The following is a 20,923-nucleotide window of genomic DNA, read 5'->3' on the forward strand; positions in this document are numbered from 1 at the left end:
GAACATCCCATCTGAATCACCAGACGATATAGACCATGGTTGAACATCTCTTCTGAAGAACACCACCTCCAGTAATACACCACCGTAGTCATTCTAAGATGCAATTTGTGGTTCAAGACCACACAAGCCCGGTCAAACCAAGAATATGAATAAAATAGTGTAAAAAAAATGTAACCGCAGACCATCATATCCCATAAAGGTTGAATTGTTGTAGATGAATAAAATAGCTATTCCATCGTAGCTTGAACTCCAGTATTCCACTGTGAATGTATTAGGAAGATGTGAAACGGCAAGAAACACTCACAAGCCATACAGTTGCAGGCTAAGATTTTCCAGTTTTATTGTACTTATTTAGGTCCAATAATCTATACATCAGAGAAATGCCCAGTTTCAATATTTCCCTTTTTTCTTTACATTTGCCACCTTGTCCCCGTGCATTATTCATACAACTATTGGTTTCTCTTCCATCGCTCATTTCACAATACATACTTGTCTCTTTTCATGTCACAAAATCTCTCCTTATAGGGATGCGGATAACATTCTCACCAACCATTTGGTGACTATCTCAAATGCAACCGTCATCCCTAACTTACTCTTGCTAAAATAAACCCCAACGCAAACCTTCTCACTTACTCTTGCACTACCCTTCTGCAACGTCCCACTATCCATCAAAACTTTCCTTGGCAATTTTTCCACAGTAGTCAGAAGCACACATTTTTATATATAAAAAACATGCTTGCATTAATAAAGACCTCACAAGATGAAACAGCGGGTGAATGATCTACAAATCAATCATAGGAATGAATGGCTCAAATACACAACTGAATTGAGTTACACTTATTGTCTCGTCAAATGTATAGATTTAAACATATCCGCATAATAAATCAAAAAGTACTTTATGTTTGTGAACTTGCTAAATATCTTCCTCTAAATAATCTTGCACTCGGTTTCACTTTTTGCCAAAAGAACCAAAATACAAATTCTTTTAAGCTGCAGAGAAAAATATTAACAAGAAAATACCTGCAGCAAAGACAGAGGATGAGGGAATGTACAATACAAAAATAATGGAAAGACAGCGAATTCCATTTACAGAACTAACTATTAGATTCTTAGACATGAATCTGTTGGCAGTTCAGTAACCCAATAATTAAACAAACCATTGGCTTATTAAGAGATGTCACTTTGGAAAGTAACCAGAGTGGTTTCAGCAAAGCTCATTGCATTTAGTAGCTGCCATGAAACAAATAAAAAATACACACAAGGAACAAGATTAGTAACTTAATCCTGCTGCTACACCACAGTTTAAACACTGTACAGAAATATAAATACACAGTCCTTGACCTGAGCAACGGCAAGTCTCTTACACTAACTTTCCTGCTCTCGCTGGCTCTGGTTGCTCAGTATCTCCCAGGATTTGCTCTGACACGGGATTGCAGTGCTCGATTTCCTCAATCTCTATGCTGCTTCGCAGGCTACTTGGTTCAGATTCGCTTGTGTCCATGTTAGAGCCAGTCTCTGAGCCGCTATCTGCCAATTCCATCCTGTCAGACAGGCTGGGTGATCTCCTCCCCTCGGTAGAGGTGGGTGACTGACTCCCTTCAGTGAGAATGGGGGATTGTCTCTCTTTAGGAAAGCTGGGGGAACACCTCTCCAGTGTAGGATCAGCTGGCTGGGGCGAGCCTTGCTCAGACTCTTCGTTCAACTCGAAGAGCTCCTTATGGTCTGTCGGAGAAGGCAGGGTCTGATAGACAGACATTGCATTTCGGAGGCAATTCAGCCACTGTTGTTTGTTGTAAATGTCATTGGCTTGCAGCGTGTGGGAGGACTGCCCTTGGGTGGATTGCCGGAAACGTACTCGAAAGATGTTTTTAGCTGTTGGTAAAGAAGACAAATTAGATTAGCGGCCATAATACAATGACTAAAGGAACAGCAAAATAACAACCATCTTACTTAACACTCCATAAACAGTAACAAAAAATGTTTCCAAGGCTGCTATTTCAACTCACGTTCCACCTTCAATAAAATTAGACAATCGCAAAATAGTATTAGAGGCAGCGGTTTCATTCCCCGCCCAGTAAGGAGGCCCCATAATCTCTGGGCAGGAGAAGGTGATGTGGTCACCCAGGGTTCCCACTCGATCACTATCCAGTGAATAAAGCCCAATGCCAACTCACACACACTCCAGGTTCACACAAAGAATAGCCACTTTGGTGAGTTACCAGAGGGAGATAGCACCGTTCTATTGGCAATATTCTAGCAAGAAGGAACTTTGAAGAGAGCGGCAACAAATTTACAAGATGCCTTCCTTTCATATCAGGAAGACAACCCAAGGAATTGTGCTGGGCAGTCCAGGTTTTCCACCTGAGCTGAGAAAAAAAGTTGTGAATGGGAACTAATAGTGATGGTTCAGCATCTCTAAATGATTAAATAACACAATATCCATACTTAGCAATCAATCTAGCTATCGTTTTCATCTTACCCTTGTCCGAGTTGGTAAAAGCACCTCTGAAGGAACCTCCCATTTTGGTGTCTCCATCCTGAAGATCCTCGAGGAGAAGGTCTTGGACAGGAATGGGCTGACGGTAAACCTGGTAACATTGGCGGTCATTGCGGGACACCGGGCGGGTCATCACCAGGATTTCTTGGAATAGGAAGACGTAGAGTTTCTGGAAGAAAACAAAAAGGTCATCAGCTACTTGTTGTTCACTAACAATATTCAATCAACGCTGGGGGTGACTGAGTAAACTCCATACAATGCTGTAGGTGACAAGGTTAACACATTGTGTTAACTGGACAATATTGGAAAGCAAAAAAAAATTGATCAGATTCCCTTTCTTCTCTCGCAAAAATACTCTTCCATGGTGATCGAACACGAGCAGCGGTCACATTCACGTGAACAGTGACGCCGGCTGTCAATATGGCAGCAGGATAGGAGTGGGTGGGAAGTGGGAGTAACAGGGATTAGATGCAAATGAAACCAAACCCAATCTAGTCACTGCCCAATATCCACACTGCTGTAAAGTCGGCATGCCTGACACTGAGAACAAAATCTAGCTTGTGTCGCAATTCCCTTCAGTTAAAATTCAACTGTTGAGACTCGGGCAGTTGGATGAGGTACTGAGGAGATGAATTATATGGGAACAAGTCTGCCTTGAAAGGAAAGAAATGTGGCAAAGCTGTGCTCAAACATACCGTTCCACGGTTGTTTCGCAGCTCCCCATGGCAAAGCAATGTCTTGCTATTCTCAATTCGAGGATCCTTTTGTCGATCATCAAGATAATCCAGCTTGTCGATGTAATATTGGCAATCAGACTCTCCCTTCTTCACATTGATGTCGGACAGAACTCCTTGGATAATGGCAATCTAACAGACAAACAGTTGAGTATTAATGATTTGCGTAAATAAGCATTGCAAATGACAGATTTTCCTAAACTAACAAAATGCAATTTTAAACATATAAAGTCATTTTATGGGTTTGCTTAACGTGAAACTGAGAGCTAAATTTACACATTACAGTAATGAGAATCCCAAACGCTTGTTTTTACAGCCAAATTGTTGTCAACCAATCAATAGCACTGAAGTACCATGAACCTACTACAATTATTTCACAAAATTATGACGAATAGATTGGTTACGAACCCCCACCGAGAGTAAGCAGGAAGTTACACCCGTGTAAATACTTACTGCAGTCTCCAAGCTTTGTTGGTCGGAGTGCACACTGGGTGTATGTCGCAGGATCTCTTTGAGCAACAGGGGATATTTGACCAATCGACTACGGGGAATGTCCAGGAAACTCCAAAGATCAAGCTTCCTGCTGAAGGGCGACTCGAGGCAGCGCTGAAGGAAATCCTGCACTCGCTTGTCCTGTTTCTTTTGATCTAAGAGTGCTTTTGCCGCAAGCTGGTTGCTACAGTAGCCTCTGTATTCGTTAAGTCGTGGTAACTGTAGACAAATAAGTAGATTTAGACATAAGTAGCTGCTTGTTATGGATTCAGCCTGGTCTGTATAAAAACCCACATTCAAATAAACTATTTTAATAATCCTCGCATTTAATATAGCTAGCGCCTCATCACCCCTTTTACTGAGACAACAACAAGCACTTATACAGTGCCCTCCATACAGGATAGCGTCTCAAAGCACTTAAGTCTCAAAGATGTGATAAGGCACTATGTCAAATGGAAGGATCATTAAAAAATGCAAGGATTATTGAAATAGTTACGTAGAATGAACAAGATTTCAAATTAAACCTTCAGCAATAATGCAGCAATCTCTCACATTACTACACAGCAATCAATTTTCTTCTAACAATTATTTTGCTTTAAACAATCTTGACCGTAAAAGAACAAAATGAGACTTCTCACTCATTAACCTAACCGATTTTATATTTAACAGTTTAACAGCCAAGCCATAGCATTGTCTAATTAAATACAACTAATTTCTATACATTTTACATGTTTTACTTCATAAAAGAATGATTTGGATACATACCCAGTTCACAAGTATGTGACCAATTTGTTCTATTGATCCATCTTCTTTGGTAGCTTCTCGAAGTCTGCTCAAAAGATCTGGAAAGATACAAATCCATTAATTTGTTTGTTGAAACTCGCTGTCTAGCCTCAGAGATCCAGAAAGAGAACTTGGGGAAAGGTCCAAGAAGCAGATTGGTATCTATTGAACCATTTCCCATTTAGACTCAGAACACTGCCTACAATGTTCACCTACAGGATACACAATCACTACACATTACAGCAAATCCTGTGATGCACTTTGAGACACCCCCTCCCCCCCACCCGACATGAAAGACGCTATATGAATAAGGATATTGATTTTTTTTTTAAACAAAGGAACAACCAAATCATGCCTATTCTGCTAGTTTATTAGATAATGGCAGATCTTTTAACCCAATTCCAGGAGAGGAGAAAAATGAAAGGTGAAGGGACACAGAAAAACATTTTTAGGAACTGCCAATGAAATCTCCGCACTTTTTTAAAAAACTATTGTGAATTTAAGGAATTCTGAAGTCCTTAGTCACTCCTAAGTGTGTTGCGAAATTAAGGTGGAGAACTAATTTGATTAACAGATGCCATAAAACTATTGCATAAACAGCAATCAATGTTAGACTCCGTGGCAACAGTCTGGCCATGCAGTTTATTTAGAGGTGAGCACGGAAATAAAACAAGATTAAGTTAAGAATTTTGACTGCATGCAAAGACCAGTTATCAAGATTGCCAACTGGAGTATTGGATAAGGTTTTACATTCTCAACCTCACTAGTATTTACCTTCGTGCATAGGGATGTACGAATCAAGAGCTCCAAATATTTGCGTGAGTTCGTCTTCGGTCATGATGGACAACTTGAGCATAGGGTCGTGATAGGCCTGTACAAGAAAGGTTAAAAAAACAGAATAACTCATCTTCTGTCCAGTTTCTCTAACCACCACAAAAATAGAATATAATTGCAATCTATATTACAGGAATGATCAGTAAAGTAATGCTGGTCTCCACAGGTAAATAAAATGGCCATAGAATGTACCAGACCACTGAGATTGCTAAAATAATGTAAGCCCTTCTCATTGAAATGAAAAGCTCAAGAAGCATCTGTTAATTTTAGGGTTCAATCAGCTAAATTTCATTTTTTTTCTAAATGGCTTAAGATTCCCCATCAGTTTTCATACCTCAACAGAATAGCTTCATAATGGAGGATATGGTGCCCACATATGTGAGCTGCCCCTTGGTACCTTACCTATTTGGTTGTTAAAGTAGGAGCCTAGACTGAACGTTGGCAAGTTATGTGACAGTAATGGGGCATTGCAATCCTGCTCAGTCTTGACCTCACTCCCATGTTCACTTCCCAGCAGGGTTACTGCACAGCATCGAGGAAGTTTCCCCATCTCTATTGAACTACCCCCTCCCCACCGCCAGTAGAGATCAACTAATTCAGCACAGAGCAGTCAACAGGCAGGCATCAAACCTTATGATTTTCCTGCTTCTGAGAAGTGGCTTTCCCAACCAAAACATGTGGGAGAAGGGAAAAGGACAGAGCGGGAATCTGCCAAGATGATGAAATATTTGATATTTATCATAAGACTGACCTTTCTCGCTAATTTTAGATCTTCAATCAAATCCTGTTCGCCTCGAGACAGCTCAAATATAGCCTGAAAAACAAAAAACATTTACTTGGCAAAATGCAATGGGACAAAGAATGGCCATCAACCAATTTGAAGAAAGTATTGTTGCTATGTGAATAGGAATTTTTTTATCTTAAGTTTTAAATTTAGCTGAAGTTGCTTTGGTATTGTTCAATTAAAAATAGAAAGGTTAAATAGGTTAGCATAGAATTTTATCACACCACAGCATCTTGGGTGAACTCAGAGCTAGATTTAGTTAGTACTCAATGTTCTTTCAGTAATCCTAGCATATAAAAATATAATCTGCGAAGGTTAGTGTTATGTCTATAGAAATACAGACACAGGTCAACTGTTGTGAGAAAGGTAAATAGCTATGTAGATTTTGGAATCCAAGGACTGAGCTGACAGGCCAAATTAAACAGGGGCAGAGCTAAATTTAGTCCCAAATTAACTAGTTTTATAACTGCAATGAAATTCAAGTTTGTTGTTTTTTTGGAAAAAGCCCTCAAGTCGGTCAATTTCAACTCATTAAAATTAACTCTTTAAAATGAATGCTTTGCTTCATAGCGCACTATTTCCACCTCACACATGGCTTTAGAGTTCATAAATCATCATACCTCTTGCCGTTTGATTTCCTTTGAAGAAAGGTTTTTCTTCATGCTGATGTCTAAAGTCTCTGACCAGAGTTTGCTGTTGCGTCTCTTGGGTGGGGTTGGTGCAGCTTTGCTGCAAGATTTTTGGGAGGAAGTTGGAGATTTGTTGTCACTGCGGAATATGATGGATCTCTGTTGGCGGAAGAATCGATCCTTTTAACATTTCAAAACCAAACCTAATCTAACCCGCTCTCGTGTAGTAGTAATAATAAGACGGAAAAGCAATCCACCAATCGACTAAAAACCGGGTTCCTACTTACTGCTAGGTAAACAGAAAATAAATGTAAATAAATAATTAAATTTAGCTTTTAACTGCTTGCTGTTTTTTTCTTGCTCATGACATTTCTTCTGTGCAATAATCACATTGGATTTGATCTTTGCTCATGGACAGACAGACCATTTATCCAGGAATAGCCCTTATAGAGATTTAGAGGAAGCTAATTCTCTTCCTTCAAGGCAAGGAATGGAAGTGGTAGAGAACTTCCTGTCTTACATTTCCACAATTACTTTATCTAACCCTGCTCTGTGCTTTTACTGAGCACTTCTAAACAGTATGGTTCCTGCACAAATGTGATGATAGTCTTGGTAGAAATTGTAGAATTCCTGGGTGAAATTATCCATGATTTACATGATTTGTTTTGGATTGAAACGGGAACTTTGTTCCAACATTTCAATTGGCGATGTCAGCTGTCAGTTTAGTGTCCGGTGAGTTTCTCGTTTTAACCCTTCAAACTACAAGGGCTGGTTGGGATATAATGGGACCACAACAACTGCCGCTATAAGGAGATTCCACTTGTATTACTACAATCAGGACTTCACAAGCAAGTCAATAACTTAACCGTACTTGCTTTCAATGTAACCTGGAAGATTTAAAGAAAACACTCACGAGTGTTCAGATTCAGTGTCTAAATGCTGGCAGAAATAGTACAGTTTTGAAAACAGAAAGCAAAGAGGCATGGTACAAATCACGACTTAGGGTCTTAATGTAAAATTGTTGTACCTGTAGTGTTTGGCCAAATCGCCTGACTGCTCCATTTTTTGCAGGAGATATTAAATTTGCCAAAGATGTCACTCGTGACAAGGGTCGAACCCGTTTGTTGCTTGGCTCCTACGAAAACAGAACAAAAATATTTACTGTTCATGAAGATATATTGCTTCCTGGAAAATCATGGCCAACATCAGCAAAGAACAACAGTACAATAAGTCTTCACACAATACCGCAAAATTCTAGTCATGTTCTCTATCACACAAGATTTCTTGCATTGTTTCCACATATGAAAAGATACGATTTCAGGCCAGAAAGTGAAGCTAAGTTCCACCTATGCCCTCAGAACATTTTGCTTAAACTTTTAAGTTTGTGAATATTTCTTAAATGCAGGCTTAATTTGAAACTTGTTTTTCCGCAAATCTTAAGTGAACCAGCTTTGAAAATGTGAATGAATTGAAATGTTATCAATATTCACACAATCTTAATTTTTTTTGATGACGAAATGCCATTATAGACCAAGACGAGGTGAGAGTTCAGGCCTCTGATTACGAATTCAGCTTATTTGGTCGATTTGTACAGCTCTCACAAGACCTCACATTGCTTCGAAGACCAAAGTGTGATCCTATTGTAACCCAAGATTTTTTGGTTTCTGGTGAATCTGTTTGATCATCAAGATGATCAAGCATTTGGCACCAGTACTGGGCAACTCCCAGGCCACACAAGCGAGGTTCACTCACTACCCTTTTATGTTCACTCATGACAAGCTTCACGCCCAACCCCCCTCCGCCCTTACAAAACTTTCAACTCTCCACACCTATCTTGGTAGCCCGACTAAGCACCATTGAAATGTAATCCCAATTAGTGTTGATGACGTGTAGCATTGTGCTGTGAATCCCTGCCCATTGTCGAGCTTTGACACTGTGGCTCCAGCAACGTGAACTTCAGTGACAAAGTGCAGTTGCTTACCACAACCTCGGCAGAAAGCAGGAATGAAAGAAAGCTTTCAGCATAAGCATATAAACTATTGGGTCTCAAGGTGCACTAACTTTCCAAGTCATTTTCCAATCATCATGCTCGATGCCTTATATCCTTTGGCACAGGTTTTAACGGCACCTGAATTTCAGGAGACTACTTCTGCAAACTAAGCTCATTAGTTTGCAGAAGTAGGAGTATCATGTGTTGTAAACTTCACTGAAGAAAACAAAATTCTTTAAACAGGTAGCTAATTAAGCATGGCAGAATGTTCAATTTATGATGAATAAAAACTATGTTCTGATAGGGAAAAAACACTTGGCCTCTCGGCTTTACAATTCTGCGAGAATTGGTTTCCATTTACATTTTTTCCTCCCCATTTATATTTCCTTCTTTCCATTCCAGCAAAGACTGTGAAACTCATTAAGAAGCCACGCTTTAGGAAAATCAAGGATTTACGAATAAGATTGGAGACTTTGCTATATCCTGTCCAGTTTAGTTTCAAGCAGACAGACTGAATTATCATTGTCTGCTTTCACTAAACAACTGGGTTGATTCATTGGATGCAAAAACTTGGTCCTTTGGCATGGTGATTGAAGTGCGCTAGTCGTGTAATGTGGCGTTTGCCAAACCATTTCAAAATATGTTACAGGATGCCTTGCACATGTGGCTATTTTTGCAAATAACCTTCAATCTATAAAGTATATGGAGTTCAGAATCTATGCTGTACGGTCTGCATTTCTTCTGCACAATAGAAACCAATTTCTTCCAAAAAACATTCTGAAGTTAAAATTGATTCTGCACTGCACGTTATAGGCTGCTTTTTGCAGAACTACTTTAAGAATATTGATAGATCAACAGGCAATGTGCCCACGCATCCTTGTGGGTACGTTAAGCCAGCCGTCTATCTTCTGTCAAGTAGACAGCTGCTTCTCACTTTCATCTATATTTGTACCCAACAACTAGAATTCGATTCCACTGAGTTGTCTTTGTGGAGAACTAGAAGTTGTCAATCATTTGTCACAACTGTTAACTGAGATGGACAACAGACTACACAGAAGTGCAGCTGTTTTGTTACAAGCTTATGACAGAAGTCTTCAGTTGCAATGTCAATAATTCTATAGATGTGCCAAATACACCAAACAGTAACAGCTATATCCCTCAGTGAGTCAAGAATTGCCAGATATCTACTTATTGGTCTACACAATTTGCCCTTTAAAGGAAGTTTAATCTCATATTCTCTAAAAACCAAATTACAAACTGATTAATTGCTCCATAGCTGGATATCTTGTTGTTTTGAGGACGTTACAAAAAATAAATAAGTTTGTATGGTAAACCTTTTTTTAAGTAAAAACTGTACTTTGTACACGCACGGGATGGCTACCAATTTGTCTGTCAATGTTAAAAGTGTTTATGAATTTTGTGCAAGGTATCTTTCACCTGACAATCACAGGTGGTGGGCGAGGGGGGGGGATAGGTTTGCCTACAGCAATTAACAACAGCCGTCAAACAATTCATGTTCTAATAAGAATGCTAAATTCAAGCCACATAATACTGTAAGTTACCAGGTCTAAATGGTTTAATAGCAATTTTCACATCGGAAGGATGTCTCAAAGCACTTCATGGGCATTTACTGCAAAGTGTAGTAGCTGTGTATTGTGTAGGCGAATGACTGTTGTAGGTACAACAACAAATTCAGCACGGTGAACCAAGATGTTGTGCATTGAGGAAGAATGACAATAATTAGCATTGACAGGCTCACTGCTTGCTGGATATATCAATCTGTACAACTGGTCTTCAAAATGCACACGTGGCTGAAATGGAGAGTCTGGATTACTAACGACAGCAATTCAAATACCATTTAACAGAAAGAACCACTCCCTTAGGGCAAATCGAGAAATCAGACTGAACTTGTCTGCAGCAGAATCATCTGGTTTTGAAGACACCCTCTCGGATTTCAATCAGCCTATTTGACTGATCTTCAAGTTGTACTTGGCACAAAGAATTTCACTTCAATACTCAAAAAATAATTCTGCCTTTTAGCCTCCTACAAATCAGAATTTCTTCTTTGATAAGGCTGGGCTCCTGACCATTTGCTAACATTTACAAAAGATAACCCTAAGAACTGAAGTTTTAAAGTTATTTACTATAGGTTTTGTTATACAGCAACACAACTGGATTCTGTATATAGCAAATCCTGCACCATTCTCACGTACCTACAAATGCAGAGCTATATTTGCAGAACGCTGAGACATCCTGTATTAGAAAGGGAAATGGGGCAAATGTAAAGGGAATGAAAGAAAAAGTACATGAATTTGCAGATTGCATAATTCATTACACTTGCTTGGAATAAGCTAAACTAGTCCCAAGTTTCCTTTTGTCTCACATTTCCTATTTCCTCACAAGCCACTGAAGTAGATTAGAAATGCACTTTATATTTTGCTTCTACAAATCAGTTTCCGCAAAAATTCCCTTCTTTCAATAACTTCCCATCAGCTGAAATCAACATTTACTCACAGATATATTTATAGAGCATCTGTAATAGTTCACTTTCTGACTAGCCGGCAAAAATGACTTCACAACCTGTATCCTCTTCCAGAATCAATTCTCCTCAGCTTGATACAACTTCAGTATGTCTGATTTCTCATTTACCAGTGAACGGACAATATACACTGGTTAGAATTTTAAGCTATAGCATTAACTAAGGCCTCCACTAATTTCTCAAATGATTTGAAACTTTCTCTCCAGTATTCTTTCATGTTTTGCTGGTGGTTTAATTTCAGACTGTCAGCACCAACTCTATAGCCATGATCTAGAAACTTTGGCTCAGTTCCCACCAGACATATACAATCTGCTGCTGCTATTCTGAGGTTACAATAGCAGCTGATGCTTTTCTTGCTGCAGTATTGTGTTGCATATGGTTATACTGTTTATAGTAAAATTAGACAGTCAAGTTAAAAATACCCAATTTCAATCGATTCATTGCTGACAGTGTGGTACATTTGAATTCAATAGTGATTGGAACCAAAAACAAACCAATCAATGGCCTCTTGGGGCAAACTAACAGTGAGCTTAGGCTATGCCTTCCTGCTGCACAAAGAGCAATCTCAAGTGGAGGTGTTGACACTCGAGCAACTCTTTGGGAGGCCGCTTTATTTTTTAAAACCTTGGCTTGCTTCCAAACTTGGTGAGGCTTTTAACTGACTGACCTCTACCTAAACCACAAGCTATGCCTGAATCCAAATTCGCCCTCACATCTTTTCTGGTGTCTGCACATTACTTAAGGAGCAAGCTAGTGGGGTAGAAACTCCCAAGTTTTTGTGTAGGACTTTGATGAGATCAACCCTCAATTCCAATTGGTAATCGGTCTTTAGCCAACAGGAGTGTCACGAGGCAGCCATTAAAGTTATCTGGTGCCACAATTGATTCTGGTGCTGGGGGTTGATGCTGAGATAGCTTGTAATGGTGGGGGTTTGGCTCCCACCGATTGCAATATAGCAAATGGGCATTAGTGACCATACAATGTGCAGTTATTCCCAAGTGAAGAAATGCATCCTGAATTGGGGGAAGCATCTACACAGTATTGTCAAACCCTGAATCTCAGGATATGCGCTTCCAGAGGGAACAGGATTGCCTCATTTATACAGCAACAGGTCTGCTGTCCATTGCCAACAACATTCTGGTTTCCATTTGCTTAAATTGGATACTTCTACAATGGAGTCGGGGAAATCTGTGGCTCCTTCAATTTCAAATGCTAACTCTCATGTTTAGTGCATGTGATTCCCTTGTAAATGCTAATTTGAGTTCTCCAAACCACCCACATTGCAATTCAAATTACAAGCAATTGACAATTTGAATCAGGACCTGAAGACAAAAGGCAGGAATTACTCTTAACAATGAGGTGATAGATCATGTTAAATGGGAGGAGGCTCTTACAGGAGGTAGCTTTAGACATTTATGGTAAATTTGCACCTTTTCTATACTAACTGATCTGTGCAACTAAGATGCCCTAGCCTTGAATGTAGAGATACATAACTGTACTTCAAATTCTAGAAACCCAAACTAAAACTATTAAACCCTGGAAATGCCCACAAGTCCATAAGCATCTGATTGAGAATACTGAGATTGGAAACTCAAGTAGGTAGTTAGGTGCCTTTCCTTGTACAGTAGTTTACTGACAAGGGTCCTCCCCAAAATGTTAATAAGCACCTAAAACTGAAAGGGCAGGTTAACAGAAGAGCTCTCAATGCTTACGACCGGATTTTTAAAAAATGAACTGCTACCCTGGAAAGGCTGTTGGGATTTGCAGAGTTTCTAAATATTTTTTAAGCTCAGAAACTTGCCAGTAACAAAGTTAAAAATGACACAATAGAAACCTGTCAAACTTGTATTTTTCTAGTCAAAAGGGATATTGTTTAGCACACCAAATGACATTACAGGCTAAATAATCCTCTAACTGGTGTAATATAGAACATTGTGCAAACTCCCTTTCCCAGACACTATCTTAAGTAAAATCTCACACCTAAAATGAAACTAAATGGCTTGGCTGGACAGGATGCTGGACACATACAAACTGCAAACCTAGTTAAATATATTGTGGGAATAACTTTAGTTTATCTTGAGGACAATAAAAATTATTTTCCAGCATGTGCATCCTGTAGCAAAAGAAAATCTCTTCAATCATCAATCTCTGCTTTTTGGCAAAAGAATAGAGCTCTAAAATGAATTAGTGAGTTTGGCCAATTCCTAAATTGCAGTTTTCATAGGTTATAGTGTGGACCTTTGTTACCAGCAGGTTTCTGAGGTCAACTGGGGCTGCAGAAGCAGATACACAGTTCTTTAAAACAACAAAACTCCCTTCGGTATTTCCTTGATTAGATTAGAACACCGGATACAGCTTTCAATTTTTTTGTCCACCAAGTTTTGCTGTCAAATGGATAGTTTCCATGAGTCAGAGAACTCGCCCGACCTCCGATTTTCACATTTATTTATTTTGTCTCGCCCAAGTTCAAGCAGTGGTGCTTTCAATGGAACATCTTACCAAAAAAAAACACCTTTGAGGCGGACTGACTAAAAAAGCAGCATTGGGAAACTGCAAAAAAGATCAGCTCGCCCAAATCATTCCAGGAATTGACTGACGTTTCCGTGGAGTTACATTTTCCATGCATTCTCGCTCGCAAATTAAAACCATAGCCCTTTGGGTAAAGGAGGGGGAAAAATGGTAAGAAATGTAAGGAAAGAATAACAGTGGAATTAGTTGTGTCAAAGCCAGGAAAAAAAATCATCCACTCTTGATAGCCAGACCACACTTTATCATCAAAAGAGGGTCACAGACTGACAGATGGAAGAGGAAAAGAGAACAAGACCTACAAAATGCAGCTTCAAAAAGGGATTACTTGTTAACACTGAGAGGAAGCTTGTTCCCTTATGCAAACACTCCAAAAGCCATTTGAACCAACACAGCCCGGCATAAAAGCAGCAGGTCATTTCGATTTTACTAAGTCATAAGAAAATAGGCTATCTGTAATTCAATTAAAAAGTCACAAGGGAAAGGTGAAAGGTTTTAAAACAAAGTCTCAAATTATTTTTTTTACAGAGAACAGCTCTGCTGTTGAAATTTCTAATAAAAAGTTGTTTCTCCAATCCCCCCACCGCCCCTCCACCATGCAATCAGCAATTTAAAAGGAAAGCTGCATTTTAGGGTTAAACAACTGAACAGCTAAATCCACTGTCAATCCCATATCCTTACATGCACCAATATGTAGTGTAAAAGTTTTTAAAATATGCTAATGTGTGTGGTGGTGGAGGAGGGGAGAGAGAATTAAATTCTTCAAGCATTTCATTACCTTTGAAAAACTTTGGAGTTGTTTCAAGAAAGTTGATAACTTTTTTGAGGGGGAAATGGGATACTTTTTGAAATGGACGAGGGAGTAAAAATCATCAAAGGAAACTGCGCAACGTTCACGCTTACCTAAGAGTTACTTACACTCCTACTGATAATCAGAATTCCTTAGGTAAATAAAACTATAAACAGATCATTGATCCATAAAACTGTTCACGGACCCAATAAAGTTGGCCAATACCTTTTCAAACGATAACTGCTGTGCTCCTACCATCTCTCAGTTTAAACCTACAAACAAATGTAACCAACACACAAATTCCACCTTTATTTCCAGGATGTAAAAGAAACCTTAAGGTTTTTCGACAAAGTACATCTGCGGTGTTGATCCTGCAACTGAACACAATAACCTCGCCACACAGCTCACAGCAGAAACTGGATCCGATCAGGGAGTGTAATTTGTAGCCTTAGGTCATAGTCTACTAAATTGCCTGAACTAAAAAAAAAGGCTGTTGGGTGGACCCACTGCAGCTGATAAGTCAGCATTACAGAGAGAGAGAGAAAGAGAGAAAGTAAAATAAAAAGTTAAACTCAAGTCTTGCTGATCGTTTGCGCGTAATACAAATTCTACTTTACGCGACACTTTCGTGTCAAACCAAACCCGCGTTTCGTTGTTACGAGATCCGGTTATTGAAAGTTGACTTGTTTTTTTTAAAAAAAAGAGAGTTCTCTTACCTCCAATTCCTTTGTGGTCGAGATCTGTGACTGAACATCTACCACCGCAATCGCCCTTTTAGTCGGCAGAAAGTTTTGGATCTCGTCGAAAGCGACCATACTTTGTAAAAGTTCCCAGATAACCCGACCAAAAAGCTTGGGTTAGAGTGCACGAGGCACTCCGATCGTTCGCCCTTGCGATCAATCTCTGTACTGTGTGGGCTGCAGTCTACCAGCAGTCACATAACTTCAGGGAGTTGGGAGGAGCTGAAGTGCAGCTGCCACCACTTTAGTCAGTCAATCATGTTTGAATCTCGAGGTGGGCCACACCTTCTTTGTTCCACTTGCGGCTGAGGGTTACAGCCTCACCACAAGCCGGCGAACGAAAGTACTGTAGTCAATTCAAGAGGTAGCAGGAAAGGTCGGTGGTAAAGTAGGCTGTATTCTCAATCTGGGGCCAGCTAGCCGATCTCAGTTGCCCGTTGCCGTTTTGCCCACAAAGTACACGGTCACTCCACTTTGCAGTTTATTCCGTGAAGCGCTTTGAGGTCTCAAAAGACGAGAAAAGGCGCTTCGTCAAAAGCAAGGATTGTTATTATTTGCACTAGCGCTGCTACACTTCACCAATGTCCCCGGGCTAAAGGGGGAGAGAAAGGGGCACAGTGGAAAACTGAAAATTCAAGTCGGTAGCCATTCTGGGCTCCCACATTGATGAGCCAAAGATGCCCAGTACTCACGAAAAAGTGTAAGTTAGTGCAAGTCAAATCCCCCAAGAAGTGAAAAAGCTTTTAAAAGATAAAATTCAAGCAGAAGTAGTTCTGCATCAGCCAGTGATCTCAGTGCGCTGAAACTTGTCCAGTTTATAACACAGTAGCATGAATTCCAAAACTCCAGAGGGACGCACAACTTAGGTCATTTGAAAATCACAAAACATCTGGCCACCAAAATAACGATTCTGGGAAAGGTTCATGAAGCAAAAGATCGCATGGGACTTTAAACTTTAAAGAACTTGACCTCCACGGTCTTGCTCCTGCCTACCTCTCTGACTTCATAACCCCATATCACCCGGTCTGTTCCCTCAACTCGGCAATACTTGCTTTTGATATAGCCCCTTATCAGGTTGTTGAGATGTCTCAAAGGGCTTCACAGGATATACTGTAAATTGGTTTGACTGTGTATTTTGTGGTATCGTGGCAGCCGGTTGCACACAGCAATGTCCCACAAACAGCCATGGAGTGAATAAGCAATGTTATTTGGGGGAGTGTTGGACGGGGCACCGGGAGAAACTCCCTTTTCTTTTTGAATAGTGCAATACGATCGTTAACATCCACCTGAACTGGCAGTCAGGACCTTGGTTTAACCTATCATCTGAAGGACAGCAAACCCAGCAATGCACCCCCCCACCCGACAATGCATTGGAGCGTGTGCTTGAACTGCGTTATTCCAAGTCCTGATCTGGGTTATGAACCTTCTGACTCAGAAGCGAGAGTGCTACCACCAAGCCAGGTTGATACGAAAGGTGCTGTGCGAAGGGATTTATAAGTGATGAGCTTGAAGTTGATCTATTGGAAGCCAGTGGAGCCTGGAGAGGATATGCAGTAATTGGCTTGCAATTTGGTGTATATGAGGATGTGGGTGGCAGAGTATTGTCAAGAGCTGAGCTTATGGATGGTGGGACTAAGGCAACTCGCAATGAATGGATTCAAGAATGAGTCAGGAGATAAAGGTGGGAATGATTGTTTTGGCAGCATTTGGCATGAGATGAGGCAGAGGCAGGCAATGTGAAGAAAAGCCAAATGTGAAGGAAAGAGAGCTGAGGATTGTACTGAACACCAAGATTGCACACTGAGTCAGAGTTGAGCCAGGCTGACACAATGATAGGCTATAGCCTTGACCAAACAAAACTTCCTTGCAGTTGGGAATGTTAGTTTATTTGGTTGGAGATGCTTTTTGAGAATAGCATAGTACAGAAAATTAAATGATCATTACCTATTAAGAATTGGCAGCAAGTTTCAGTGCAAAAATCAAGGCCAGAAGATAGGGTGAGGAATTACTTTTTTTTTAAAAAAGCAAATGATTGAGAGAGAAAAAATTGAAATGTGAAAAAACATTTTTTTTGATAGCTATACATGTGCATCACAAAACACAGCAGGAGCTGAAGCAAAGAATACAATCTTTAAGCAGGCCTATCACCATGTCATTTTGAAGCTTGAAGTGCAGGGTACACTGTAATTTAATTTTTTTACATCGTAATTTAATTTCTTTTAAAGTACTGCATCAAGGTTCATCATCCATCACTAAATTCAAGCTATCATTACATCTGTTTTTTTAAGAATTATGATCTGCAAAGTTTAAAAATCTGGACTCACAGTGAACTGATTTCAGAGCAGATTTTAGAACTATTTGACGTAGAAAAACACACCAGCAAAAAATAACGCAACCACAATGTAGCGTCACCTCAAATGTATCAACAGATGTACATTGTATTTTACAAAAAAATGAGATCTAATCTCAGACAGAGAACAAGTTAAAGGTACAACAATTGGCCTCAAATGCCTTAGGCTAGGGAGTGGAGATAAAATGGCAAAAATGCTCCAGATTGTTATTCAATGACCCTTGCCTGAAAGCTTACCTGTATGCAAAGGACAGGATTAGGTGGGTAGTACAATACCTACCCACAGTTAAATTGCCTGTTGAAATAGAGTTAAAATTTGCACATGAAAAATAGTTGCCCGGACATAGGGTTGCCAACTTTCTAGTTTTTCAAAATCAGACACTAAAAACTATGTCATGCGTATGCTCTGCACATGCCCAACGAAGCTGGGAGTTGTGGTTCTGTGGGCAATAACTGGACTTTGTGCCTAATCAATGCTTCCGACTGGACACTATACAGAATCCCTTGAAATTGGACTTTCCAGAACAAAACTGGACAGGTGGCAACCCTACTTGGACAATGCGTGGAGGGTGCTTAGTGCTCATGGAGCGACTGCTTCACGAAGAAGGGAAGAAATAAAAGACAAAGTTTCTCCACTTATTAGAACATATTCCTCTGAGCTTCAATAAAGAGTACACAAACGCCGGCTGTTTTCCTGGATGTCAAGAAAGCTTTCGATAAGGTCTTAGCATGATAGTTTGCGTTACACGATGGCACAGCTTAACATCCGAAAGAATTGATCTGTTGGATATCGAGTTTCCTCGCCAACCACACAATTTGGCATTAAAGTTGTTTATGGTTTTCCAGTAGATCTTGCCTGATAGCAGGCATGCCACAAGGATCAGATCTCAGCCCACTCCTGCTTCTAATTTACATCAATGACATTCCGATATCTGAGCTAAAAGTGCTGGGCCTGCTCACAGTCTGCAGATGACATCGCCATCTGGGTCTCACCCGGCAGTCTGAGTATTGCATCAGGCAAATTGGAGATATGCCTAGACAACCTGCAGGAGTGGGTATGCCAATGGAGAATCCTATTAAACCCAAGGAAATCCCAATGCATCCTTTTTTCCCAGGGGGGGTGGGGGGGAGGTAGAAAGAGGATGACAGAATGTTAACTGCTATCCAAACCAACCAAGATTGCCAAAGAACAGCAGTTTCTGGGAATGACTTTCTAAAGGAATCCAACTTGAACAAAACACATTGTTGACATGGTTTCTGTGCGGCTGAACAGACGTCTAATCCTTTGTGGAAAGAAGAATAAAAAAAAATTGAGTGCTCCGAGTAATTCTCCGAGAAATAATACTCAAACGGCTGGATGAGTCTGGCATGAGAGGCGCTATATGAATGCAAGCTGTTGTGTGCCTGTGCAAAACACATTCTTAGACAATATAAAGCGAACGTCCACCCTATTTTGTGCGCGATGAGTCAGCGCTCAAATCAATAGATTACAGCCAATCAACGATCAAGCTATAAGACTTGCATATCGCCTGCCACACTTTAACCGACCATCCTACTGTTCAAGATCCCTGGACTATCCCTCGGCACCCTTTCTGAACAAAGATGGCAGTTATTAATGGTCGGTTCTGCATCTCTCAGATGAGGTACAAAGCACAGTGGGCTCCCATAGGTTTTGGGACTAGTGGGATCAGAGAAGTAGATTGATTACTCTCTATGGCTTTCAAAATAAGCCAATACAAATCACTGTGGTATGATTCTCTAACAGCATCTACCCACAGGATTTTGTCCAGCCCTAGTTCTGTGCCAATTTCCTCTTTGCTTGAAGGCTGTGTAAACAGAAGTGTGCTCATGTGTAGGGGGGTGGGGGCCGGAAACATGTTGAGGAATTTGAAAGTCAGAACATGGATCTTAACATTCAATCCAATGGGATATAGGGAACCAGTGAAGATTGGTATGGAAAGGGGTAATGCTGTTAGTGTGGGAAAGAATGTAGGTTGTGGAGGTTTGGGTCATCTATAGTTTCTGGAGGGTTGAGTGACCGTGCCACTCAATCCACGACTGTTTGTGGGACACTGCTGTGTGCAATTCACTGCGCGTTTTGCCGAAAAAAATAAGGTCAATTCACTTTACAGTATATTCTGTGAAGCGCTTTGAGACGTCTGGGAAGAAGTGATAAGGCTCTATATCAAATTGCAAGGATTATTATTATGAAGCCAAATTGTGTTGAGGCAACTTTTTCCAAAATTTGGCACCAGGAAAACCATCCGCTCTATATTATCAGTTGCCTTAGGAGGCAAACCTGCAATTCAAAAGCAGCATAAAATCAACTATTGGTTTCAAATCCAAGTTCAAAGATTTAAACATATAACAGACTGAAAATCTAATAGAGTACATTTTTGAACAATTAGACATGGGTGGTTTGGAATTTATTACAAGGCTAGAGCACAAATCAGGTTAGGAGGACATTCTAAACCGTGAGTGCAAAAGCAGAATGATTTATAAAGCTTCTTTATCTACTGTATTGCAGTAGTCTTGCAACAAATACAAAGCTATTACTTATACTACTGTTTGTCCTTTCAAACGTTTCTATTGAAATCTAACTTGCTTAACTCAGTGGGGATGTACTGACACTTATACTGATCCCATACAACACAAATATAAACACTATTGCAACTGCTTCGATGAGGTAAGTACATTGCCAACATACCAATCAAATACGGTAATCCTCTATGAATATTTAGAGCTCTACATATACGTTACCAAATCGCTTATATAAAATGTATAAATTCCAGAGTGTTGCAATGTCCTCCCGATGTGAAAGGCGCTATACAAATGTAATTTGTTGTTGTTACAAAATTCATCCTTCTCCACATGACTTCTTTAAAGCTAGTAATAATTTTAAAAAATCATATTTGTACCACCCAAAAATTAGAAACAATGGGATTTCATGGAGTTAAAACAGGCAGCCATCTGGTCTTCCAGCAATTAAAACTGGAATTACAATAGCCATCCTTGCATTTGATACACCTGTCTGCTCGAGCGCAGATGGCGGAAAACTGGCCTGATAGTTCACCGCCAACTGTGGCTCGAGCATCTCCACAGCTACCGCCGTTCTTTGACACGGGCAAAAACGGCGTTCTACTCCAACATCATCTTGGAGGCTAAACACAACCCCAAAATCCTTTTTTCCCACCACCCACTACCTCCTCCGTGCCACCACTCAGGCCTCCTCATT

General features: G+C 40.1%; 1 protein-coding gene across 1 annotated transcript; it reads right to left on the minus strand.

Moving 5' to 3' along the window:
• Positions 1 to 315: 315 nt before the first annotated feature.
• Positions 316 to 15,538, minus strand: LOC103176939 (neuroepithelial cell-transforming gene 1 protein). The gene is made up of 10 exons (XM_007890820.2): positions 15,315 to 15,538; positions 7,781 to 7,888; positions 6,745 to 6,912; positions 6,092 to 6,154; positions 5,281 to 5,377; positions 4,489 to 4,565; positions 3,685 to 3,942; positions 3,193 to 3,363; positions 2,480 to 2,666; positions 316 to 1,872 (listed from the first exon to the last, which is right to left on the minus strand). The coding sequence occupies exons 1-10, from the start codon at positions 15,411 to 15,413 to the stop codon at positions 1,361 to 1,363; spliced, it is 1,740 nt and encodes a 579-aa protein (XP_007889011.1). The 5' UTR covers positions 15,414 to 15,538; the 3' UTR covers positions 316 to 1,360.
• Between the last annotated feature and the right edge of the window lie 5,385 nt (positions 15,539 to 20,923).

Source organism: Callorhinchus milii, unplaced genomic scaffold (assembly GCF_018977255.1).
Source record: "Callorhinchus milii isolate IMCB2004 unplaced genomic scaffold, IMCB_Cmil_1.0 Scaffold5, whole genome shotgun sequence".
Taxonomy (NCBI): domain Eukaryota; kingdom Metazoa; phylum Chordata; class Chondrichthyes; order Chimaeriformes; family Callorhinchidae; genus Callorhinchus; species Callorhinchus milii.